This window comes from Callorhinchus milii, unplaced genomic scaffold (assembly GCF_018977255.1).
Source record: "Callorhinchus milii isolate IMCB2004 unplaced genomic scaffold, IMCB_Cmil_1.0 Scaffold4, whole genome shotgun sequence".
In the NCBI taxonomy this organism is placed as follows: domain Eukaryota; kingdom Metazoa; phylum Chordata; class Chondrichthyes; order Chimaeriformes; family Callorhinchidae; genus Callorhinchus; species Callorhinchus milii.
This window is the reverse complement of record NW_024704745.1, coordinates 232,530-259,075: the sequence shown is the minus strand read 5'-3', so window position 1 is coordinate 259,075 and position 26,546 is coordinate 232,530. Positions and strand designations below refer to the sequence as shown.

Here is a 26,546-nt window from a genome sequence, read left to right as displayed (position 1 = left end):
TTACTAACAACTGGGTTCCTACTTACTGCTGGGTAAACAGGCGTGTGGATAAGGAAACTTGCCCAACATTTCGCCCTACCTGGAAATTGAACCAAGTCTTCTCGCTTGTGAGACAAGTGCTCTAACCCCCTACACTACAGAACTCCATTTTCTATGTGTTGAGGGAAAAAATATTTTTAGAATCGTCAAACCTTACTTCACATAAACCCATTGAGCCATCAAGTCTGTGCTGGCATTTTCGTCATGTGACCTGTAGAGGCTAATCCCACTCTCCCGTTCATTCCCCCCACACCCCATCTAATTATTTTTTCGGAGTCCTGTTAAATTGGTTGAAGCACTCGTCTCTCAAGCGAGAGGACCTGGGTTTGATTCCCAGGCTGGGCCAAATGTTAGGCAAGTTTCATTACTCCACACACCTCTTTACCTAGCAGTAAGTAGGAACCTGATTGTTAGTCGATTAGCAGGTCGCTTTTCCGGGGGAATAATCTGTGAAAAAAAATGCATATAGTATATAAACAAAGATAATTTGATTGCTGAATCAAACTGTTTTTGGTACACTGCTCTGCGCAATTGGCTGCCACATTTCGCCTACAAAATATACAGTCACTAAACTTTACAGTGTATTGTACAGTGTACAGTGTACACTGTGAAGTGTTTTGACATGCCTATTATGTGATAAATCGTTATATCAAATGCAAGGAATATTATTATTTATGCTGATTGACAAATAATAAGTTTATAGCAGAGAATTGCACATTCCAAACATCCTCCGTGTAAAGGAATTTTATCTCCTAAGCTCTGGGTAATTCTCCCTGGACTGCACAGCATCCTGGGACATCTTCCTGATGTGAAAGGTGTTATGTAAATTTGTATATTTGTGTTGGCTGTCTTAAAGTTGTGTTCTGGCTTGCTTGCTTTTTGATAGTCTCGGAATTCAATTTTCTGTGTGTTTTTTTATCTCTCTTTCAATCTGTGACTGATGTCCGCTGTATAAGCAGATGCAAAGTTAATGGAGCTTCAAGTTCTTTCAGTTAAAGTCGCCTGAACCTAGAAATTCAGAGAGAGGATGGCTGCGTGGGTCTAATGCATTTAAACGTTTCATACCTAGAAACGGGAGAGAGGCCATTCAGGCCCTCGCGTCTGTTCTGCCATTCTATTAAGATCATGGCTGATCTGCATCTCAACTCCAACTTCCTGCCCTTGCCCCATAATCCCTTGATATCCTGACCTAACAAAAATCAATCCACCTCAGTCTTGAAAATGGATCCAGCCATATTCTACAGCCTTTTGGGGGAGAGAGAAACTGCTTCCTGATTTCACTCCTAAATGGCCTAGCTCTAAATCGTTTCTTTGAATCTACCCTATCAAATCCCTTCATTATTTTAAAAACCTTAATCAGATCATCCCCCAACCTTCTAAACTTAATGGAATAGAGACCTGGCCTCGTAATTTAACCCTTCCTCCACACAATAAATTTCTCCTTGGAAATGGAGTGTGTGAGATTTCATCATCCTTCAAAAGTGGCCTCCGCTGCAGACAAGCGAGCCTTTTTGACCTCGAAATGTGGACCTTTGTTCACTGACTGTTGTGTGATTAACTGCTGCTCTGGACCTTTTATAGTATAATGATTAGAGCAGTTGCCTTGGAAGCGAGAGAACCCAGGTTCGATTCCCAGTAGGGCGAAACCTTACTCCGCACACGCCTCTGTTTACCCAGCAGTAAGTAGGAATCCGGTTGTTAGTCGATTGCCAGATCGCTTTTCCGGGGGTAAACATTCCTTCAAAAATACAATAGAATAAAAAAAATTGGGTCACTCAATCCATGACTGTTTGTGGGACGTTGCTGTGTGCAATCGGCTGCCATGTTTTGTCCACAAAATATACAGTCAGTTCACTTTACAGTATATTCTGTGAAGCACTTTGAGACGTTGTGAAGAGGTGATAAGGCACTTTATCAAATGCAAGGATTATTATTATTATTTTTACTTTCACTGATCTGCAGAGCACTTCAAATACAACTCATCTGTTGGAGATCTAGTTTCTTGCCAAGAGTTCCTGTACGGAGAGGATGTGGAGCTGGAGGTGGCCAAGGTGAGGTCTGCTTGTCTCTGTGGCCACCCTAATGCCGCTCGGTGTCCGAGGCCCCTCTGGTGGTCAAAGGTAGGCCCCACCCACTGCAGGACTGAGCTACACAGTAGCTCAAATCTTGAATTAAACCAATCTCAGCCAGGTTAAAGGTTGGGGCTTTGGTGCCGTTAGGTTTAGGCTGAAGGGGAATCAGCCATGGCTTGATGGGGACTGTATCCAGCCTGATCTCTGTCCAGATGGAGTCTTGCATCTTCGTGGTTAGAGCTCTCGCCTCGCAAAAAAGAGGGCCTGGGTTCAATTCCTGGTCAGGGCAAAGTTTGGGCAAGTTTCCATACTCCACACACACGTCTGTGTTTACCTAGCAGTAAGTGGGAACCTGGTTGTTAATCGATTGGCGGATTACTTTATTTTTTTGAACGGATTATCTGAAGGGGATAATAATCCCTTCAAAAAAATCAATAAATATAACAATTTGATTTGATTTGATGTATTTGATCACTCAATTCATGACTGTTTGTGGTACACTGCTGTGCGCAATTGGCTGCCGTGTTTCTCTCCGAGCATTTGACAGTGGCGGAGCACAGTGGCAAGCAAGGTAGGTGGGGTGTGGGGAGGGGTGACCGTAAGCACGGTGGAAGAGGAAGGTTTTGGGCGGGCCTGGAGATGGAGCAGGAAGCGGCAAGACAGAGGGATAGAAGAAAAGAGTTCCAGAGAAGAGGACAGCTTCCTCCAGCTCTATGTGCACACCTACGAGGTAGACGTGGGTGAAAGACATGAACTAATCATTGTTTGCTGAGCGGACAGGGCAGAGTTATAGTTATAGAGGTGGTGGGTGTGAAGGACAATTCAATACAAATTTCCAGTTGTACAGTAAAACTCACATAAGTATTTTCAGTTGCATTTACTACAACAACACATTTGTATAGTGATCTGATTTATTCAAAGTACAGGTTATGTCAAATTTACATAAGTCGTATCATATATGACTTGTGTATGTGTTGATCAAATCTCACTTAAACACAAGTACTGTACTGGGTGGTAACATTAAGGCAAGGCCATGTACCATGTTTAACCCCATGCATATTAAAGCTATGGCAATCCTACACAATATAGCACCTTTCATGTCGGGAGGACAACAGCAACACATGACCTTCCACGTCAGTAGTCCGGGATTTGGACCTGATCTGGGGTGGGGAGGGCGAGGGCAGGGATAGTTGGTGTAGGAGGGTGACCGAAGGGGCAGTCGAAGAGGAGGGACTTGAAGGAGGCAAGGGAGGGAGCGAGGTGATGGGACTGTGGGATGGAGTTCTAAAAGGTGGGGGCAGAGAAGCTGAAGGCCCGACTGCTAATGGTGGGACAGGGCGGGCAGGTGATGTGGAGCAGGCTGGAGCCCACAGAGCAGAGGGAGCGGACAAGTTGATAGGATGTCCTGCACAGTACTGTCCAGGGACCCGGCCAGGAGGGCAACTTCAATCCTATTTGCTATGGGATGGAGAGCCAGTGGATTTGAGCAACTTTGTTGTGCGGGGGGAGATGTGGTGATGGGCACTCAGAGCTTGGTGTGGGAGAGGACCAGGGCTACTGAGTTCAGGATGATGTGTCAGCTTGATTTAAATAATAACAGATTCAGAGGTATCTCGTCCTTCCACAAATGTTAGAGATTCACCCACAAAATACACAGTCAATCCACTTTGCAATAGATTTACAATATATGTAGAGTCCTTAGCTTAGTGGTTAAAGCACTTGTCTCACAAGCGAGAGGACCTGGGTTCGATTCTTGGGCAGGGTGAAACACTGGGCAAGTTTCCTTACTCCGCAAGCCTCTGTTTGCCTAGCGATTAGTAGGAACCCAGTTATTAGTTGATTGGCGGATTGCTTTTCTGGGGGTAATAATCCCTTCAAAAAAAAATAATAATTTGGTTACTCAACCCATGTGTGTGTGTGGGACACTGCTGTGTCAAATGAAAGGATTACTATTATTATTGATCACCGTCTTTAATGGTATTTTCAGGTGACTGTTCTCCTCCTCCATTACTACACATTAGCCAAGCATTTGCCGTCTGAGTTTGAGACTCTGGATACACAGACCCAGGTAAAGCAATGTGCCGTTGCTCAGAAAGATAAACACATAGAAACATACAAACAGGAGGAGGCCATTCAGCCCCTTCAGCCTGTTCCACCATTCTATAAGATCATGGCTTATCTGTATCTCAACTGCATTTATCCATCCTTGCCCCATATCCGTTGATACCCTGACCTAACAAATAGATTGCATTGATGGACTTTATACCAAGTTCCTATTCTATCTGTTTGAGTACACATTCATTCAGCCAGTGTCCTGATCTTCCCCCACATTAATAATTCTTCAAAAAATATATGATCACTCAATCCATGACACTGCTGTTCGAAATTAGCTGCTGCATTTCGTCCACAAAATACACGGTGAATTCACTTTACGGTATATTTTGTGAAATGCTTTGAGACGTCTCGAAGCCATAATAAGGCACTATAACAAATGCAAGGATTATTATCGTTAGTGAGAGCTGCTCCTTTCCCAACAGGGTGAGCTGGTGGCCATCCTTCGCTATGTTCTCGACAATGAGGATGGCATTCACTTGGACAATAACCTGTCCACGTTTTTGCGGAGCAGAGGTAAGATTTCCAATGTTCCCAATTTTGAGCAACACATTTTCTGCCTCTCGTTCCTCCTCCGCCAGCCTCCCCTCCACCCCCGACCCCACCTTCAAAAGAGAGTAGAATCCCTTTATCTGGACGCCAGTTAACCCCGGACGCTGGGTAAATCTAACAAAACGCTCAGCACTGATTCATTTGTATTCTTGCCTGTTTTAAATATGTCAGTTAATTTGGACAAAAATCTGGTCAAAATGCCGTGCTGAATGTTCTCACACGGGCCTTCTGTTTGTCGAGCGGCTGCATTCAGCCATCAGGGGCTCCAGGATGGAGATGGGAGGAGTCTAATTGATTGACTGACAGCGAACTCCAGCCATTCACAAGAGGCTGGAGTTGGGCTGTTATTCAGTGAGGGGGAAGAACTAGGGAGACGATGGGTGGAATCAAAATCCTGATTGGTTGACAAAGCTGTCAGTCACTTCAGAGTTGCTGCTAATTGGTCCCCTTCCCGTCCAATGGGAGGGAGGAAGTGCTGCCGCCAATGCTCTGCTGAGCAGGAAGAGGTAAGAGAACTTTGGACGCCTCTTAAACCGGACATAATGGCCGAAAGGCCTCCTACTGTTCCTATGTTTCTGAAATGTAATTGTTTCCCTGAAAGTGCTGTGAGACCTGATGCTTTTCTCTGGTTCCCAGCGACTTCACCTGTTGCCCAGCTGTTCAGCGCCAGCTCGGATGAAGCCGCCTCCCCAATTGTCACCTGGAGAGGAGGAGCACTGAAGACGCAGTTTGCGTCCACATCGAGTGTGTACAGGTCAGCAAGGTGCTTTTCTGAGCCCAGCTTTAATCATGCTCAGTACAGAGGCCAAACATGGCAGTCAATTGCGCACCGCAGTGCCCCACAAATAATCGTGGATTGAGTGACCAAATTATTACATTTTTATGTTTATTACCCCCAGAAAAGTGATCTGCCAATTGACTAACAGCCGGGTTCCTAATTTATATATTAAAACCGGGATAAAGAGAAAGAACCGCCAAGGTAACAGTCTCTACACCCTCTCAGACAATCACGAATTGCCAAACACTGGATTGGAGGAGATCACTGCAGTTTTAAACTACATTCCTTACGATGGCCCAACCTATACATCTACATTTAATACTTGGATTTTATTATTTTTAAAAGGAAATAAAGTAGTGATAAATGATAAATATATTCAAAAATCTTACATCTGCACATCCGAGTCCAGAGTGCCTTTTATTCAAGACAAAATAATTTGAATTTTTTTCATTTCATGCTCCACTCCTCTCCTCTCCCCCATTTGTTCTTTACAATTGTGTAATACTAGCTCTGAATTTGTCGCAATTGCCTGGACAATACAATATATACTTTTATGTGGATTCTTGTAGTGTAGAGGTTAGTGATGAAGTGAGTAACCAATTTATTTCGGCGGATTGTTGGCCAGGGCACTGGAGAGAAAAAAACTTATTTTTTCAAACAGTGGAGTCCTGTAGCTCAGTGGTTAGAGCAATTCCCGAGCAGAGCGAAACATTAACCAAGTTTCCTTACTCCACAACATGATAAAATGGAGTTCTGTAGCTCAGTGGTTAGAGCACTCGCCTCGCAAGCGAGAGACCTGAGTTTAATTCCCGGGCAAGATGATGTTGGCCAAGTTTCCTTACTTCACACGCCTCTGTTTACCTAGAACATAAGAACATAAGAATTAGGAGCAGGAGTAGGCCATTCGACCCTTCGTGCCTGCTCCGCCATTCAATAAGATCAGGGCTGATCTTCTCACCTAACTCTGATTACCTGCCCTATCCCCATATCCCCTAATCCCTCTATTTTTCAAGAATCTATCAGTCTCAGCCTTGAAAATGTTCAAGGACTGAGCATCTACAGCCTTCTGGGGCAGTGAATTCCATAAGTTCACTACCCTCTGAGTGAAGAAATGTTTCCTCAACTCTGTTCTAAGAGGCTGACCCTTAATTTAAGACTGTGACCTCTGGTTATAGATTCTCCTCCCGGGGAAACATACCCTCAGTGTCTACTTTATCAGCCCTTTAAGAATCTTATAAGTTTCAATAAGATCTCCCCTAATTCTTCTGTACTCCAGAGAATACAGCCCCAGTTTATTCAGCCTCTCCTCATAGGTCAGTCCCCTCATCCCAGGAACTAACCGAGTGAATCTACGCTGCACCCCCTCCAGGGCAAGTATGTCCTTTTTTAAATAAGGACCAAAACTGCACACAATACTCTCGGTGCGGTCTCACCAAAGCCCTATACAGTTGCAGCAAGACTTCCCTACTCTTATATTCTAAACCTTTCGAAATGAACGCTAACATGCCGTTCGCCTTCTTAGTTGCTGCTGCACCTGCAAACTAACTTTTTGGGACTGGTGTACAAGGACACCCAAATCCCTTTGAATACTAACTCTATCTAACTTCTCCCCTTCCAGAAAATAATCTGTTCTTTTATTCTTGCTACCTAGGTGAATAATTTCACACTTGCTAACATTGAATTCCATCTGCCACCTACTCGCCCACTCCCCGAGCCTATCTATATCTTGTCACAATCTTTTTGCATCATCCTGAGAGCTCACTCTGCTACCAAGTTTAGTATCATCCGCGAATTTAGACACATTACATTCAATGTCCTCGTCCAGATCATTGATGTAAATGGTAAATAGCTGAGGCCCAAGCACTGATCCTTGTGGCACTCCACTAGTTACATCCTGCCAATTCGAGAATGATCCGTTTATCACTACTCTCTGCTTTCTACCCGATAGCCACTCTTCTATCCATGTTAATATTTTCCCATTAATCCCGTGGGCCTTGATCTTGAGTAACAGCCTTTTGTGTGGCACCTTGTCAAATGCCTTCCTAAAATCCAAATATACCACATCTACTGGTTCCCCCTTATCCAACCTGCTGGATACATCCTCAAAAAATTCTAAAAGGTTAGTCAAGCATGACTTCCCTTTTGTAAAGCCATGTTGACTCTGCCTAATCTTTTTATGGTCTTCCAGGTATCCCATAACTACGTCTTTTATTAAGGACTCAAGAATTTTCCCTACAACTGACGTCAAACTAACTGGTCTATAGTTTTCCCTATTTTCTCTCCCACCCTTCTTAAATAGTGGAGTTACGTTTGCAATCTTCCAATCAATGGGAACTTTTCCAGTATCCACAGACTTTTGGAAGATTATAGACATGCCATCCACTATCTCAGTAGCCACCTCCTTTAAAACTCTCGGATGCAGGCCATCCGGTCCAGGGGATTTATCGGTTTTAAGACCCGACAATTTACCTAGAACCATCTCTTTACTAATGTTAATCTCCCTAAGTTGCTCGCTAACATTGTCTTCTTGGTCCTCTATTTTTGGTATGTTTCCAGTGTCTTCTACGGTGAAGACTGTAGAAAAATACTTGTTTAATGACTCTGCCATGTCTTTGTCCCCTATTATAATTCCTCCGGTCTCTGCCTGTAATGGACCCACATTCACCCTCGCTAGCCTTTTCCTCTTTATATATTTGTAAAAACTCTTGGAGTCTGTTTTTATGTTCTTTGCTAGTTTGCCCTCGTAATCTATTTTCTCCCTCTTGATCAATTTTTTGGTCCTCCTCTGTTGTTCCCTAAAGTTCTCCCAATCCTCGGGTTTACTACTCATCTTCGCTGTTTTATAGGCTTTTTCTTTTGATTTGATACTTTCCCTAACTGCTCTAGTTAGCCATGGCTGCACCACCTTTCCCATGGCATTCTTATTCCTCAAAGGAATATGTGCTCGTTGGGAATTTTGCACTATCTCCTTGAATGTCTGCCATTGCTGGTCTACCGTCAAATCTTTAAGTTTAGTCTCCCAGTTTATTCTGGCTAAATCCTCTCTCATACCAGCAAAGTTGGCTCGATTTAAATTGAAGACTTTTGCTTCAGACTTAACTACTTCCCTCTCTAACTTAACGCTAAATTCCATCATATTATGATCGCTTTGCCCGAGAGGAGCCTTAAGTTCCAGTTTGCTGATCAGCCCTGTTTCATTACACAAAACAAGGTCTAATATGGCTTGTTCCCTGGTCGGCTCCTCAGCATATTGATCTAGAAAATTATCTCTAATACATTCTATAAACTCCTCTTCTATGTTACCTTTCCCAATTTGGTTGTCCCAGTCTATGTGCAGGTTAAAATCACCCACAATTAGTGTCTTTCCTTTGCTACATGCTCCACTAATCTCTTGATTTATACCTTGAGCGATACTTTGACCACTGTTTGGGGGTCTATAAACTACTCCCACTATAGTTTTCTGCCCCTTGAAGTTACGTATCTCTACCCATACTGACTCTACATCTTGCTTTTCAGATTTAAAATCTTTCCTCTCTACTGTTTTTATCCCATCCTTTATTAGCAGGGCCACTCCCCCTCCTCGTTTACCACATCGCCTATCTTTCCTATATACCACGTAGCCGGGAATATTCAGTTCCCATCCCTGATCACCCTGTAACCATGTCTCGGTGATGGCTACTAGATCATACCGGTTTGTCTCTATTTGTGCAACTAATTCATCTATCTTGTTACGAATGCTTCGTGCATTCAGATATAGCGCCTTTAATTCTGACTTCCGGCTATTAACCCTATTCACCAGCACTCTATCACTGTACTTCCTTTCCCGGCTTGACACACTTTGCTCTTCTCCCTTGTTAATCTGCTCTCTTGCTTTTGTTGATCTCAAGTTTAACTGTGGTGGACTATACTTTACTATGTTTTTACCTCCCCCCCCCCCTTAGTAGTTTAAAGCCCTTTCTACCTCCCTATTTATTCGCGTAGCCAGGACATTTGTCCCAGCCCTATTTAGGTGGAGCCCATTCCTTTGGAAAAGCTCCCATCTTCCCCAATACTCGTGCCAGTGGCCCATGAATTGGAATTCCTGCTCTCCGCACCACTCTTTTAGCCAGGCATTCAGATCTATGATCTTCTTTTGCCTGTACCAATTAGCTCCTGGCTCAGGTAACAGTCCCGATATCATCACTTTGGAAGTTCTATTCCTTAGTTTAATTCCCAATTCCCGGAACTCGCTCCTTAACTCGTCCCTACTGGTCCTACCAATGTCATTGGTCCCTATATGTACCATTACGATTGGATCCTCTCCCTCATGCCTCAAATTTATCTCCAGCCCGGCGGTGACATCCTTCACCCTGGCCCCAGGAAGACAACAGAGTCTTCTTGTCTCCCTGCTACGGCTACAGAAAACTGTATCAGTCCTCCCGACTGTCTCATCCCCAATAAGAATTACATTTTTAACCTCCTGCACAGGGGTGTTGGGGTCAGTTTGCCCGTCTTCCTCGCAGATTTCCTTGTCCACACAGGTTGCCAATATTTCATACCTGTCAGACAAGGCTAAAGTCTGGGATTCTTCAGCCCCTCTCTTTCGGGAACGCTTGCCTGCCCGCCTGACTGTCACCCAGTCATGTCCGTCGCTGCTACATTCTTCTGCCTTGGGACTCAGGGGAGTGTGCGGCTCCAGGATAAAGCTGTCCAGGAAGTTTTCTCCATCCCTAATGCTGTGCAGCATCTCCACCTGAGACTCCAGCTCAGCTACTCTCAGCTGGAGCTCTCTGATTTCCAGACACTTGCGGCAGACGAAGTCGCCCGGACTTAAGGCGCCCTCCATTGACTCCCACAGTTTACCCGCCACACCATCTTCACAAACTTTGTATAGATACAAAGATATATAGCCTGCCCCCACTTCCCCCTCTGCACCTAATTCCCACTCTCACCAAATTCCCTCACACTCTGGCCTCACTCTAGACGTAGCTCGTGTGAGGTTCTCGCAGCTATCTCCCATTTATACTTTCTGGGTGCAACCCGTTTCTGATTTGCTCAGCAGTGATTTGGAATTAACGCCTAATTAAGTGATTAATCAATAAGTTAATTTAATCAATAAGTTATTTGTTATTGGCTCAGCTTAATTGGCTACAGCTGCTCCCTGTAAAGTTACCCCACAAGACCAATGTACCAATGGTATCAGCAATTTTAAATAACACAGGAATTAAAACAACAACAACTACTACAAGACTTGAATAACAACAACAACAAATCGGGTTATGTACTCACAATAGCAGTTTTCACAACACTCACAGCAGCAATTCCCACTCTCACCAAATTCCCTCACACTCTGGCCTCGCCTTACTCCGGATGTAGCTCACTCTGGGCTCTCGGCTCGAGAAGTAAGTAGGAACCCAGTTGTTACTCGATTGGTGTTTCATTTTCTGGGGATAATAATTCTTTCATAAAAATAATAATAAATTGGTCACTTCAACCCATGATTGTTTGTGGGACGCTGCTGTGTGTAATTGGCTGCCCAGTTTCACCCACAAATATACAGTCAATTTACTTCACAGTATGTTTTGGGAAGCGCTTTGAGACGTCTCGAAGATGTGACAAGCTGCTGTATCAAATGCAAGGATTATTGTTATATCGATTGCAAGTATTTTTATTATTATTTTAAGTAAGGAAACCTTGACTTATCTGGGATGTTGCTGTGGTTTACTCTCTCTGTTCTGTTCACTGCCTGACACCTGATGTGTCCACACTGCAGTTACGTGCCGTCCGGTTCCCCCACATCACCGATGCGGGACTTCATCCGGACGCCACAGGTTCAGATGCGCCGTCTTAAGACACAGCTGATGGACATCAGGACACTTCGGGATGAGCTGGAGATCGAACTGACAGAAACCCGGAAACAAGTCACAGAGAAAGGTACCCCAAGGATGGGCAGATCACATCACATCAGTTCATGTCTCCCAGTGAGACACCTTGGCTAATCTGTCTGCTTCTCTCCCCCAATACACACATCATACACACCACATGCGTACACCACAAGTTTACACCATGCGTGCACCACTCACGCACATACCACACATGCAGCGCACACCTCGCACGCGCAGAACACACACGCACACCATGTGCGCACCTACACCATGTGCACACACCGTATACCACACACATGTATACCACGGACATACACACGTACACCACAGACATACACGAGTATACACACGTGCGCAGGTACACCACGTGCGCGCGTACACGCCACGCGTGCACACACCACGCACGTACATCACATATGGATAGTGCCACTACCTTATAGGACAATATAGATTATAATAGTACTGTAGCTCAGTGGTTAGACCACTCGCCTCACGAGTGAGTGAACCCAGGTTTGATTCCTGGGCAGGGTGAAACGTTGGGCAAGTTTCCTTATTCCACAAGACTCTGTAAACAATAAGTTTGCAATAAGTAATAAGTAAGTAATAATTACAATAAGTAGGACTCCGGTTGTAGGAGTCGATTGGCGGATGCTTTTCTGGGGGTAATGATTACTTCAAAAAAAAATATGGTCACCAATCCACGACTGTGTGTTTGGAACACTGTTTGCAACTCGCTGTTGTGTTTTGCCAGAAAATGTACAGTCAGTTCACTTTACAGTATAGTCTATGAATTGCTTTGAGATGTTTGGAAGACACGATAAGGCGCTATATTGAATACAAGGATTGTTTATTGCCTTTCCACCACAGCATATAATTCAACAGCTGATTTTAAGATGTTGCTCACCCCCACGCTGGAGCTTTCTATTCTAATCCCATTCCCCAACTATTCCCCCATCAATCTCTTCAAAAATATTTTTTTTAAAAATAAAGAGAACAAAAACAATTTGTTTCACTCAATCCACAACTGTTTGTGCGATGCTGCTGTACGCAATTGGCTACCGCGTTTCACCCACAAATATATAGTCGATTCACATTACAGTATATTCTGAGATGTCTCAATGACGTGATACTGCACTGTATCAAAATGCAAGGATTATTATGTTATTAAATATCCTTTAATATTTGGATTGCTTGGGTGTTTGTGCTTTATTTATTGATTTAGCTCTGTGTTTTACAGACACCCAGATTTCAATCCTCCAACAACGCATCGACCGTCTGGTGAAACTGACTGAGAGTCAGGCCAACCAGAAGGAGCCTGGAGAGCTTGTGTCTCTGCGGGAGAGCAATGAAAGGTAGCACTTCCTGTAAATCCAGCTGTGCCTTCCCCAAACAACTGTATTTTTATAGCACCAAGCTCGGTGACCCTATCATTCCCAACCTCTGCTGGCTCCACTGGCTCCCCATCCTATCATAGAATCTTACAGCACAGAAGGAGGCCATTCAGCCCATTGTGCCTGTATCAGCTCTTTGAAAGAGCTACCAACTAGTCCCACTCCCCCGCTCTTACTCCAATAGCACTGCACATTCTTCCTTTTTAAGTACCTATCCAATTCCCTTTTGAAGGTTATTATCGAATCTGCTTCCACCACCCTTTCAGTCCGTGAATTCCAGACCATAACAACTTTCTGGGTTAAAAAAAATGTCTCTTTGTCTCCCCTCTGGTTTTTTTGTCAGTTACCTTAAATCTGTGTCCCCGGTTACTGACCAACCCGCCAGGAGAAACAGTTTCTCCCTATTTACTCGTATCAAAACTCCTCATTATTTTGAACACCTCTATTAAATCTCACCATAACCTTCTCTAAGGAGAACAATCCCAGCCTCTCACCTTAAAGCCGTTTAGTCCACATAATTGTAGTCCCTCATCTCTGATATAATTCTGATAAATCTCCTTTGCACCCTCTCGAAGGCCCTGACATCCTTCCTAAAGTGTGATGCCCAGAACTGGCCACAGTACTCCAGCTGAGGCCTAACCAGAGGATTTTGAAATCCTTCTCCTTGCTTTCAATGCCCTCCACAACCCTTTCAATCCTAACGACCCTTTTTCTAGGTAAATACAGCAGTATGATCCCGTAAACAGACATAAGAAAGACGTGAGCCCACAAAATACACGTCAGTTCACTTTACAGTATATTCTGTGAAGCGCTTTGAGATGTCTCGAAGACGTGATAACGAGCTATATTGAGTGTAAGGATGATTATTATTATTATGAGAAGGACAAATAAATCCAATCTGCTGCTCAGGTTAACAGGAGAACCTCTTCTCTTTTTTTTTNGGCCCGTGAACAGACCTCTGTTTAATGGGACTCAAAGGATGGTTCTTAAAAGAGCGTAGCCGTGATGGGCTAGATGGCCTCCTGTGTAGATCTGTAAATCTCTATGGTTCTACGTCTCGTTTGAAAGACGGCACCTCCCAACAATACAATGCTTTGCCCAGTACTTTGCTGAAGTGTCCTGCAGCTTAATGGTTAGAACACTCGCCTCACAAGCCAAAGGACCTGGGTTCAATTCCTGGCAGGGTGAAACCTTAGGCAAGTTTCCTAACTCCACACACCTTTTTTTCTACCTAGCAGTAAGTAGGAACTCAGTTGTTACCTTGATTGGCTGATCGCTTTTCCAGGTGTTATAATCCCTGCAAAAAAAAAAATAATAATTTGGTCACTCAATCCACGACTGTTTGAGGGACGCTGCTGTGCGCAATTGGCTGCTGCGTTTGGCCCACAAAATATACAGTCAATTCACTTTACAGCATATCCTACGAAAGGACGCTTTGAGACATCTCGAAGACGTGATAAGGCACTATATCAAATGCAAGGATTATTATATTTTATCATTATGTTAGTGTTATTATTATTGTATTTTATTATTATAGCTCAGTCACTGACACACCAAAGTGAAACCTAGATCTCCAAATGTGAGAGGAGCAGCAGATAATTAGTATTATTTTATAACTCTGGGGACTATGCAGAGGGACTGAGATGGCTTTTTCCAGTCCTATACCGTCCACTCTAACTGTCATACGTCCTTTATTCTCTCCTCACAGTTTGCTGACTCGTTTGCGGGACATTCAGAAGCAGTGTCAGGACCTGAAAACAGAGAAGACCCAGATGGAGCGAAAGATTGACAAACTTGAGGAAGAAAATGGTGATCTTTCTTATAAGGTACCAGCTGGCACAGGGGACAGGAACTCCATCCCACAGTCCCTTCACCTCACTCCCTCCCTTGCCTCCTTCAAGGTCCTCAAGACCATCCCCTTGGACTGTGCCTTTGGCCACCCTCCTGATCCCAATCATCAGCTCAGGTGCGGATCCCTGACTACCTTAGGATGTCCTCCTGACTTGTAAATGTCATTTGTTGTTGTCATGAGATCTTTAAAGTCCACCTCAACAGGCACTTTGGTTTAATGTCTCAGCCAAAGGACGACATTTCAGACATTGCTTACCCCGTGTCATCTTAGACTTGAGTTCCAGGTTCTGACATTGGAGCTTGAACCCACAACCTTCTGGTTCCCAGGCGCCAGAGTTACTGACTGAGCCAGGCTGACGCACACAGCTTGTTTATACATCACATGGCATGGTGTCATTACCACGGCAACATTATTGACCTGTAAGTCGGCCGTTTTGTTGTCCGTGGTTACTAAAAATGGGGAGGGCAGAAAGTCAAGTCTCTTCGTCAAATTAAAAACAAAATGAAAACTAATGATCTTAGTTATAACAACAACAACAATTTGTATTTACACAGCACCCATCAGGCAGAATTACGTTTGTGTAGCACTTTCACATGGGGAGTACATCCCAAGATGGGGAAGGAGGGGGCAAGGCGGAGGGTTAGATGGAGAGAGTGACAGAGTCTTGGGTCGAAGTAGCTGCAAGTGCGTTCCCCAATGGTGGAACAGAGGGCAGGAAGGACAAGCAGGAGGCTGGAGGCAGCGGGTTGTGGGTTGGTGAGTGGCAGGTCGGAGAGATAAGGAGGTGCCAGGGTATGAAGGGATTTGAAAACACGTGAGAGAGTCTTGAAATAATAAACTTTCTCTGTACCCCTCCCTCCTGCAGGTGCGGGACCTGGGCAGCCACCTGCGTCAGTCCCAGAAAGCCCTAAATGAATTGGCTGACGAACACGAGACAGCAGTGCCTCTATGGGAAGGCAAACAGAAAGAACTGGAAAGGGAGCTCACTGGTGTTCTCATTGAGAAGGTAAGAGCTTCTCCTGTATGTGAGTCAGGGGCTTGTGCTTATAGAATCATAGAATATTACAATGCAGAAGGAGGCCGGCCATTCTGCCCATCGTGACTCTGGAAGAGCTACCCAATCATTCCCACTCTCCTGCTCTTTCCCCATATCCTTGCAAGTTTTCCTTTTGAAAGTTGTTATTGAATCTGTTTCCACCAGCCTTTCAGGCCATGCCTTCTTAGGTGCCAGAATATGAAGGGATTTGAAAATGTGTGAGAGGATTGTGGGAATATTCCCAGTTTTTTACACTTGCTAGGGAGAGGTGGGGGTAAAAGTGAGGCAGGGGGGCCAAAGCCAAAATGGGTCTCAAACTGCTCAACCAGGAGGAACATTAAAGAGTTTGTGAGGAGCGGCCTTGCTGTAGACACAGCGAATAACCCTTGCTGGACCGAAGGGCTTTAAGACTAGAGAAGCTGGGATTATTCTCCTTGGAGCAGAGAGGGTTGAGGGGAGATTTAATAGAGGTGTTCAAAGTAATGAGGGGTTTTGATAGAGTAGATAGGGAGAAACTGCTTCCTCTGGCGGGTGGGGCAGCAACCAGGATACAGATTTAAGGTAATTGACAAAAGAACCAGCAAAAGACGAGACTTTTTTTNAACCCAGAGAGTTGTTGCGGTCTGAAATGCACGGACTGAAAGGGTGGTGGAAGCAGATTCGATAATAACCTTCAAAAGGGAATTGGTAGGCACTTGAAAAGGAAGAATTTGCAGGGCTATTGGGGCAAGAGCGGGGGAGTGGGACTAGTTGGTGGCTCCTTCAAAGAGCTGACACAGGCACGATGGGCTGAATGGCCTCCTTCTGTGTTGTAAGATTCCATGATTTCTGGGCTTTTAACATTATGTAATCGTATGAGTATAAGTGGAGGATATTGAAGAGTATTTTTTTGGAGGGGAGAGGAGACGGGAATGGGGACTGCAAGTCTTTTTCATTCCAAACAGATGATAATGTAACATCAAGCACATGAACTATGTTCACTCTTGTTCGAGGTCCATCTCTTTCACTGCACATTTGGTCATCGTTCCCCCCATCCCTTCTACCCTTAACTCCCACCGTCAGCTTTTGTTCCAAGACTGTTAAATGCCTTGGGATGTCTTCTTCTTAATAATAATAATCCTTGCATTTGATACAGCGCTTTATTACGTCTTTGAGAAGTCTCAAAGCGCTTCACAGGGTACACTGTAAGTGAGTTTACTGTATATATTTTGTGGGCGAAACACGGCAGCCAATTTGCGCACAGCAGTGTCCCACAAAGAATAGTGGATTGAGTGACCAAGTCATTATTTTTATTTTTTGAAGGGATTATTACCCCCGAAAAATCAACCAATTGACCAACAACCAGGTGCCCACTTAGTACTGTACTGGGTAAACAGAGGTGTGTGGCGTATGGAAACTTGCCAAGGGTCTTGCCCCACCCAGTAGTCGTACCTGGGTCCTCTTGCTTGTGAGGCGATTGCTCTAACCACAACGCTACGGGACTCCAGGTGTAAATTTGTATTGTGTGGAACTCCCATTATAAATGTGGGTCGGGGCAGAGAGGGAGTTGATCTGACGAATGTTCATTTTTTTTGTGTGTGGCAGAAATGTTTGGAGGAAAAGCTACAGATCCTGGAGGGGAAACTGTCCATACTGGAGGACCAGTTGAAGGCGGCTGGGGAAACCCACAGTGGCTCCAAAGGAGAGGTTATGGGTGATGTTCTCCAGGTAGGAGCCCTGGTTTATAAACCTATCCTCCCTCATTATTTCATAGGAAAGGAGGAGGCCATTCAGCCCCTCGAGTCTGTTCTGCCATTTTATTAGATCATGGTGATCTGTACCGCAAATCCAATTACCCACCTTTGCCCCAATATCCCTTGAAACCCTGACCTTACAAACATCTATCCACCAATGGACAATGTGAATGGATCCAGCCATAATCCATAGCCTTTTGGGGAGAGAGTTCCAGATTCCCACTACCCTTTGTATGAAAAACTGCCTCTTGATTTCACTCCTAAATGGCCTAGCGCTAATTTTAAGATTATGCTCCCTTGTTCTTGATTCCCCCAACAGAGGAAATAGTTTTTTTTTGTAGCTACCCTATTGGAATCCTGTTATTTTAAAAAACCCTCAACCTTCTAAACTCGAGGGAAAACAAGACACATTTATAATAATAATCCTTGCATTTGATACAGCGCCTTATCACGATTTCAAGACGTATCAAAGTGCTTCACAATATACTGTAAAGTGAATTAAATTGATTATATATTTTTGTGCATGAAACACAGCAGCCAATTGTGCACAGCAGTGCCCCACAAATAGTCGTGGATTGAGGAACAAATTATTATTTTGTTTTGAAGGCATTATTGCATCCAGAAAAGCGATCCACCAATCCACTGACAACCGGGTTCCTACTTAGTGCTGGGTAAACAGAGGTGTGCGGAATAAGGAAACTTGCCCAACGTTTCGCCCTGCCCAGGAATTGAACCCGAGTCCTCTCGCTTGCGAGGCGAGTGCTCTAACCACTGAGCTGCAGGACTCCACAATGTGATATTTTGGTACATTTGATAACCGTCTCCTCTTACACTCCCTCCTTCCGGTTGCAGTTGGAAGCTCTGAAACAGGAGGTGTGGCAGCTGAAGGGCAAGGTTAGTGAGCTGGAACAGGAGAGAGTACAGCATGGAGAGGAACAGCAGCGTCTGAGTGAGAGAATGGCCGGCCTGCAACAGGCCAATGGGGACATGGCCCTTGAGAAGGCTTTGCTGGAGGAAGCTAACCGTGCTCGAGACGAGCAGCTGGACCTGCTGAACGCCGAGATGGGGAGCCTGAAACTTGCTCTGACACAGAAGGAGCTGGAGTTGGAAACGAGAAACCAGCAGGCAGGGGAGTGGGCAGAGCGCGAGCGGTCCGCATTGAACACTGCGCTGGATCTCAGCTCCAAGCTCGCTTGCCTAGAAGAAGCCTTGAGATCTAAAGAGGAGGCAGTGGCTGGCTTCAGGCAGGAGGTGGAGGCGGAGAGAGCAAGCCAGGTCCAACAGCTAGCTGCTATGCAGGAAGTGTCGCAGAGAGTTTTAAGCGAGAAGGAATCTGTGGTGCTGCAGTATACTGCCTTGAACATCTCAAAAGAAATAGATGTAGCGGCTTTGGCTCAGCAGGTTGAGAGGTTGGAGGGTGACCAGGCTGTTAACCTGGAGGTTATCACTGACTTGCAACAAGAGAGGAACGAGCTGACGGGGAGGATACAACAGCTAGACACCAAGGTACTGAATGCAGAGTCAAAGCTGCAGGACCTTCAGGCCACCTTTGAGATCCAGAGCCAGGCTCAGTTGGAGGAGATACAGTCTCTCACACTGAAGGTGAGGGAGGCTGAGAGCCAGGTGGAAGCTGGCAAAGGGGAAGCAGCCGAGAGCCGAAGGGAGCGAGATCAGCTGAAGAGCCAGCTCCGTGCCGGCCAGGATGCACTCACGGACCTGCGAGGGACTCTGGAAAAGGAGAAGCAGCAGGTGACCGAGCTGGAGAGTCGGATTGGGGAGCTGGCTCAAGAGCGGGAGAGAGCGCGGGCGGAGTTGTCGGAGGAAGTGGAGCGGAGGGCAGAGGCTGAGAGGTATTTCCAGCAATCGGCCAGCCAGCAAGCGGAGGCAATGGCCAGGCTACAGAGCGAGCTCACCAGTGCTCTGGCTCTAGTGAAGCAGAAGCAGGGAGAGGAGGAGAGACTCCGGGGCGAGGCTACCTCCTGGCAAGGGAGGTGTGAGGCGGCTCGAGAGGAGGGAGCTCGCAGCCTCTCGCATATGGAGGCAGCGGTTCTGCAGCTGAAGGGAGAAGTGGAAAGAGCACAGGCCGAGCTGGGGGGAGAGAGGGAGAGGAGCAGGGGGCTGGAGCTGAGGATTGCACAATTGAGCTCCGAAGGGGAGGAGAATGTGGCCAGGGTACAGAGGGAGCTGTCCGCTGCTCTCTCCCAGGTCAAAGCCAGAAAGGGAGCAGAGGAGCAGGCGTTTGGGGAAGCAGCAGCCCTGAGGGAGAGGCTGGAGCAGGCCCAGCGGGAAGCTGCTGAGCACCTGGCACAGGTACGGGAGGAGGTGAGGAGAGCAGGGGAAGAAGGCGATAGTGCCCGTCGGGAGCTCTGTGAGGAGCGTGCCCAGGCCGAGCGGGCGAAGGCAGTGGAGGCTGAACGACTGGCGAGGATCTCCGCTCTCGAGCAGGATATTGCCAGTGTGAGTCAGGCCCTGAAGGAGAAGGAGACCCAAGGAGAGAGATGGTGTGGGGAAGCTGGGGCCCTGAGGGCTGAGCTACAGGAGCTGAGAGCAGCTCAGGCTGAAGCCCAGGAGCAGGCCCGGGGAGCACTGGAGGAGAAGGTCCGAGCCCAGGCTGAGCTGCAGGAGGAGAGGCTGGGCAGAGTGTCCCTGGTACAGGCTGCCGAGGAGCAGCAGCACAAACTGAGCGCTGTGCAGGGGCAACTCGCCAGGGCTCTCACCAACATTCAGGACCGGGAGACAGAGGAGAAGCGGCTCCTAGCTGAGGCCGAGATGTTGCTAAAGGAAACAAAACTCCAGCAGGAGCGGCTCAGCGGGCTCCAGGGGGAGGTGGTGGCAATTGGGGAGCTCAGAGCCAAGTTGCTGGCACAGGAGCAGGAGACCCAGCGCTGTCAGGACCTTGCCAACACCAGAGAGCAGCAGGTCCACCATCTCCTGACCAAGGTCAAGGCTGGCGAGGACGAGGTGGAGCGGTGCAGACATGAGGCCACAATGGCCGAGAGCCAGCTGGCAATATCTCGCCAACTCTGCCAGGAGAAGTTGGAGGAGAGCCAAGAGCTCGGGGCTCAGGTAACGAAGCTGACCCTGAGCTGCGAGCAAAAGCAAGGCGTCATTGCGAGACTGGAGAGCGAGCAAGCCAACCAGGGCGTGCGGAGCCAGGAGGAGAGGGCCGTACTGGAGGCAGAGGTAGCCAGGGCACTGAGCGGCCAGAAGGAGAGAGAACTGTTGGTAGAGGCTTTGAAGGAAACAATGGCGGCGCAAGAGCAGACAATCGAGAGGCAGAGGAGCCTCATTCACACCCTCGAGCTGGAGGTCTCCAGCTTGCAATTGAAACATGCTGAGGTGGAGCGGGCGAACAAAAGCTTGAGAGAACATGTGACAGTGGAGCAGGAGGAGGGCAGGAAACTGCAAGAGATGATCGAGACCCTGAAGGTCAAGGTGGCTTCAGTCTCTGCAGACGCCCTGAAGAAAGCTGAGTTGCTGGACTACACGGTGTGTGAGGTGGCTTCCTTAAAACAGGAGATTGCTGGGCAGAAAGTGGGTCTAGAGAACCTCGAGAGGGAGCTGGCGAGCGAGAGAGAGTGCAAGGAAGAGGTGGTGAATGAGGCAAGGGCTGAACATGACCGGCTCCTGGCACTGGAGGGGGACCTGGGCACCTCGCGGGAGGAGCTGGCACAGGCTCAGGCAGACCTGGTATGTCAGTCCAGGAAAGCTGCAGACTTCCACACCCAGCTGACCACCTTGCTGCCCCTCCAGGCCAAATGCCACGAGCAGGACACGGCCATCCAGCAGCTGCAAGCCCAGAGCCTCAGCCAGCAGGAGCGAGTGTCTGAGCTCCAGAACAGTAACAGCCAGCTGATGAATGAGCTGCATGTCCAGGCCAGCCGCAGCCAGAAGGCCCTGGAGGAGCAGAGGGTCGAGGTGCAGGCAGCACACACACTGCAGACAGCAGACTATGAGGAACAGCTGGCGACCAGCAGAGCCAGTGAGCAGAAGCTGAGGGATAGCCTGCAGGACATGACCGGCAAATACAAACACGCAAGAGCTGAAGTGGACTATCAGCGACAGTTTCAGGAGGAGCAGCAGAAACTGGCTCAGGTATTTAATAATATCGCTCCCCGACTGGAGCTCTCTATTGTAATCCCATTCCCTGCTCTCTCCCCATCGTGTCTGTGCTGGTGCTCGCTCCCCACTTGGAGCTCTCTAATCTAATCCCATTCCCTGCTCTCTCCCCAATCCTCCACGTTAAATGTTTCGACAATCTGTTTGAAATGAGAGCTTGTGTTGTGTGCTATTGAATCTGATGCTCTGTCTTTGAGGAGGAGCTGTAGGAGCAACTGGTGATGGCAAGCCAAAAGATAAGACATTTGATGGAAGTTGAACGAGCTGCATGTCCCTTCAAATCCTCTCAGTTCTCGTTGTCCTTAAAACAGAGAGCACGGCCTGAGGCCATGTGTTGCTGGTACATGGGGAATAGCCGCTTGGTTTGTTGAGAACAAACTAGATTGAAAGCAATTCAATCATTATCAAAATTGGGTGAGATTGGATTGTCAGAAGTATTTCATATTGCACTTGAGTAGTAACATCAATTACAAAGAACGTACAGCATGGAAACATGCCACTGGGTCCCATCAGCCCCAGTTTATATGCAACCCAGTCCTTACTCCCTCCCACACATTTCTAGTCCCCCCTCCCTCATGTAAAGAGCTAGCTTCCTCTTGAAGCTAGATATGCTGTGTAGCCCAGTGGTTAGAGCACTCGCCTCGCAAGCAAGAGGACCCAGGTTCGATTCCCCAGAAGGGAAAAACGTTGGCCATGTTTCCTTACTCCACACGCCTCTGTTTACCTGCAGAAGTACCAGGTGAGGCTGGCCTTGGAGCAGAGGGCTAGGCTGGGTGTCTGACACATGCAGAAACCCATCATTGATTCAGAGTATCCAAACCAAGCTGAGAGGTCTGGGCTGTCGGCGGTGGGTAACTTTACTGATGCAAGTGACCACTATGGGTGGTCGGGCCTTTAGCCGCTCTCGCCCCACCCTTTGGAACCCATCCCACAGTCCCTCTGCCTCGCTCCCTCCTGCAAGGCAAATCTTAAGATTCTCCTTGACAACTGCCCCTTCGGTCACACTTCCCTCTACCCGATCCCAATTCCAGCTCGGGTGCACATCCCTGACTGTCCAGCATCTTGGGCAGAGGATTCCTGACGTGAAAGGTGCTGTGTAAATGTCATGTGTTGTGCACTTGTCCTCACTCCTATTCTCTTCTAACCCTACAGTTAGATGGTGACAATCTGAGCTGCTTAGCCTTGAGACCGTTATGTCAGCATTTAAAATTAGGCAGAGATTTGGCTTTTTGGTCCTCATTTGGTTGAAAGTTTTGTTTATAAGAGCTGGCTATGGAAAGTGGACTTAAGTTCCCGTTTGCCCTGTGTCGTGCTCTGCAGACCCTTGAGAGTGAGACTGAGAAGAGAGCAGAACAGCAACAGCAACGGGTGGTGGAGCTGACCGAGAGGCTGCGGAAGGCAGAGGAGGCTACGCAGCACTACAAGGCCCAGGTTAGCCCCTGGCTTTATCACCTGGATGGGGGTGGGTAAGCAGGGTCTACTCGGGGCTGAACTGGTTCCATGACTGTATGTGGGACGCTGCTGTGCGCAATTGGCTGCCGCCCACAAAATAAACAGTCACTGCACTTTACAGTGTGTCCTGTGAAGCACTTTGAGCTGGCTCAACGACATGATAAGGCACTGTATTAAATGCAAGGATTATTATAATAATAATAATTACCTTCAAAACACTCTACGGCCTTGCTCCTTCCTACCTCTGTGACCTGCTAACCCCATATCAAACTGTCCACTCCTTCCACTCAGCAGGCTCCAGCCTACTCCATATCCCCGACCCGGCCCATCCCACCATCAGTGGTCAGGCCTTCAGCCTCTCTACCCCCACTCTTTGAAACTCCATCCCACAATCCCTTCACTTCACTCCCTCCCTCGCCTCCATCAAGGCACGTTTCAAGACTGCTCTTCAACCGTGGCTTCGGCCTCTCTAACACCCCCCCCGCCCCCCGCTTGGGTCCAAATCCCTGACTGCCCAACGCCTTGGGATGTCCTCCCGACATGTCATTGTTATTATCTTCACAGCTGGAGAAGGCGAAGACTCACTATGATAGTAAAAAGCAGCTGATCCAGGAGCTGAGTGAAGAGCTGGTGGGGGCCAGGCAAGAGGTCGCTGGCCTACGGAGCGAGACTGAGCGGCTCAACAGGGAGCTGCAGCTGTCCCTGACCCAGTCTAAGGAGGCCACTGAGCAGAACAAGGCCCTTTGCACCCGAGTGCTCAGCTTGGAGAGCCAGGTAGCCAGCACCCATTCGCCCGCTCTGCTAGTCACTGGGGTTAGCAGGAGTAGTGGCTTAGCTTAGCGCAGGGTACATAAGGAGATGGGCTTACCTCCCTTGCAGACTGCAGTAACAGACAGTAATATTTCCATTCTCCACGGTACGTCCCCCCAACCACCGGTTCCTGCCGTTGCCCTCTGCTTTCACTTCACTAGATTAATCCTGTGGTTTAGTGGTTAGAGCACAAGCGAGAGGACCTGGGTTTGATTCCCGGGCAGGGCGAAACATTGGGTAAGTTTCCTTACTCCACACTGTTTTCCTAGCAGTAAGTAGGAAGTTGTTTGTTAATCGATTATCAGGTTGCTTTTCCAGGGGGTAATAATAATAATAATTTGGTCACTGAATCCATAACTCTTTGTGGAACACTGCTGTGTGCAATTGACTATCACTTTTCGCCCACAAAATGTTGTTGGGGGTGCAGGAGAAGGGATTATTACCCCCGGAAAGCGATCCGCCAATCAAGTAATGAGTGGCTTCCACTTACTGCTGGTGTAAACAGAGGTGTGGAATAAGGAAAGTTGCCTAACGTTTCACCCTGCCAGGGAATTGAACCCAGGTCCTCTCGCTAGCAAGGCGAGTGCTCTAACTACTATGCTATATCACATGCAAGGATTATTATTAATAATATATTGTAAAATGGATGCGATCCTGTGTGAGGGGAGATAGATAAATGATGTTTTTGTTGAGTGTGTGTTTGGAGGTGAAGTTTGACTGATTTGCTGTGGATCCTTCAGGTGGACTATGCTGACCGGCAGGTGAGGGAGCGAGGGGCTCCGTGTCTGACTGCTGGCCCCATCCAGCACAGAGAGACAGTCCAGGAAAGCTGGCCAAAGGCCAAGGAGCAAGAGGGGAACTTCAGCAAAGACAGCATCGAGCTGAGTGACCTGGAGGAGACCACAATGAAGTGGGAGAATGAAGAGAACAGGTATTTCAAAGCCCTCCACGGCCTTGCTCCTCCCTAAATCTGTGGCTGCTAACCCCATATCAACCTCTCCGCTCAGCGGGCTCTCTCTGCCCCCACCCTTTGGAACTCCATCCCACAGTCCCTTTCCCTCGCTGCCTCACTTGCCTCCTTCAAGGCCCATCTCAAGTCTCTCCTCTTCAACTGTGTCTTTGGTCACCCTCCTATCCCTATCCTCCCTGCCTTCCACGCCTCCTGATCCCAAACCCCAGCTTGAGTGCAAGTCCTGTTTGTCCAGCGCCTTGGGACATTCTCCCAATGTGAATGATGCTGTGTAAATCTATTGTTGTTGTAAATGAATCATTGTTGTTGTTGAGGGTGGGCTGATGGGAACAATCGATGACTACTACGCTATGGGACTCTGCACTTTGAATGTCTTTAATGATCCGCTCTTGACCTCTGTGCTCCAGTGTTGTGAGGCTGGATGGTTCAGGGATGTGAAGTCATGTCGGTGCTGTCAGAACACGCTCATGACTGCTGTTTGCATCCCCAGGAAGGACAGCACTGTTGTGAAGACCCCCAGGGCTGGGAGGGGCAGGCGGCCGACCTCACGTGAGTCGCTGGAGACTCTGTACTTCACCCCGCTTCCCCACAGCACCCGCTCCAAGCTGGACACCAGCGTTTGCTCATTCAACGATCTCAGCCTGGACTCGGCCAAGAGGACACGGTCTGGGCGAAGGCGGACCACCCAAGTCATCAACATCCTAATGACAAAGGTAGCCATGGGGCTCTCAACTATCATGTCCACTCTCTCTCTCTGTCTAGCAGCTTACAGTGTGTGAGGTTCTTTGCTGTGTTAAGAAGCAGGAGTCTGTGTGTCTCTTGGTGGTGGTTTCTGCTGGAGCTGGGGTTGGGTCCCGCAATTTGTTGTGAGCATTTTGGGTGGACACCAACCCTCAGGGAGGATATGACTACAATAATAGTAACAACCCTTGCATTTGATATAACACTTTATCACAGGATATACTGTAAAGTGTAGTGACTGCATATTTTGTGGCTAAAATGCAGCAGCCAATTGCACACATCAGTATCCCACAAACAGTTGTGGATTGAGTGACCAATTTATTATTTTATTTTTTATTTGAATGGATTCTTACCCCCGGAAAAGTGATCTGCCAATCGACTAACAACCAGGTTCCGACTTACTGCTAGTTGAACAGAGGCGTGTGGAGTAAGGAAACTTGCCCAATATTTTGCCCTGCTGGGAATTGAACCCAAGTCCTCCTGCTTGCGAGTCGAGTGCTCTAACCACTAAACTACAGGACTCCACTGACTTATTTGCTCTGGAGGGAGTGCAGTGCAGATTCACCAGAATGATACCAAAGCTTAAAGGGTTAAATTATGAGGACAGGTTGTATAAACTTAGTCTCTATTCCCTTAAGTTTAGAAGGTTGAGGGTTGATCTGATTGAGGTATTTAAATTAATAAAGGGATTCAATAGTGTAGCTGCACAGAAACTATTTCCTCCAGTGTGGAATGCAGGGTGTCATCTTTAAATTAGAGCCAGGCTATTTAAGGGTGAAATCAGGAGGCAGTTTTTCACCCAAAGGGCAGTGGGAATCTGGAACTCTCTCCCCCAAAAGGCTGTGGATGCTGGATCCGTTCACAATGTCCAGACTGAGGTGGATAGATGTTTGTTGGGTCAGAGTTATAGGGCAAGGGCGGGTAATTGGAGTTGAGTTACAAATCAGCCATGATCTTATAGAATGGTGGAACAGACTCAAGGGACTGAATGGCCTCCTCCTGTTTCCTATGGTCATTAGGAGCTG

The 26,546-nt window shown here is 47.3% G+C and overlaps 1 protein-coding gene across 1 annotated transcript in view; it reads left to right on the top strand.

Annotated features, from left to right (window-relative positions):
* numa1 (nuclear mitotic apparatus protein 1) overlaps positions 1-26,546 on the top strand; it is a 36,771-nt gene that overhangs the window by 5,875 nt on the left and 4,350 nt on the right. Inside the window, exons 6-19 of the mRNA XM_007911796.2 lie at positions 2,002-2,090; positions 4,099-4,179; positions 4,649-4,739; positions 5,412-5,529; positions 11,306-11,466; positions 12,655-12,769; positions 14,517-14,634; positions 15,526-15,666; positions 17,281-17,403; positions 18,282-21,524; positions 22,869-22,979; positions 23,565-23,774; positions 24,551-24,741; positions 25,271-25,493. Coding sequence (XP_007909987.1) covers positions 2,002-2,090; positions 4,099-4,179; positions 4,649-4,739; positions 5,412-5,529; positions 11,306-11,466; positions 12,655-12,769; positions 14,517-14,634; positions 15,526-15,666; positions 17,281-17,403; positions 18,282-21,524; positions 22,869-22,979; positions 23,565-23,774; positions 24,551-24,741; positions 25,271-25,493 — 5,015 coding nt within the window. The remainder of the gene's footprint in view (positions 1-2,001; positions 2,091-4,098; positions 4,180-4,648; positions 4,740-5,411; positions 5,530-11,305; positions 11,467-12,654; positions 12,770-14,516; positions 14,635-15,525; positions 15,667-17,280; positions 17,404-18,281; positions 21,525-22,868; positions 22,980-23,564; positions 23,775-24,550; positions 24,742-25,270; positions 25,494-26,546) is intronic.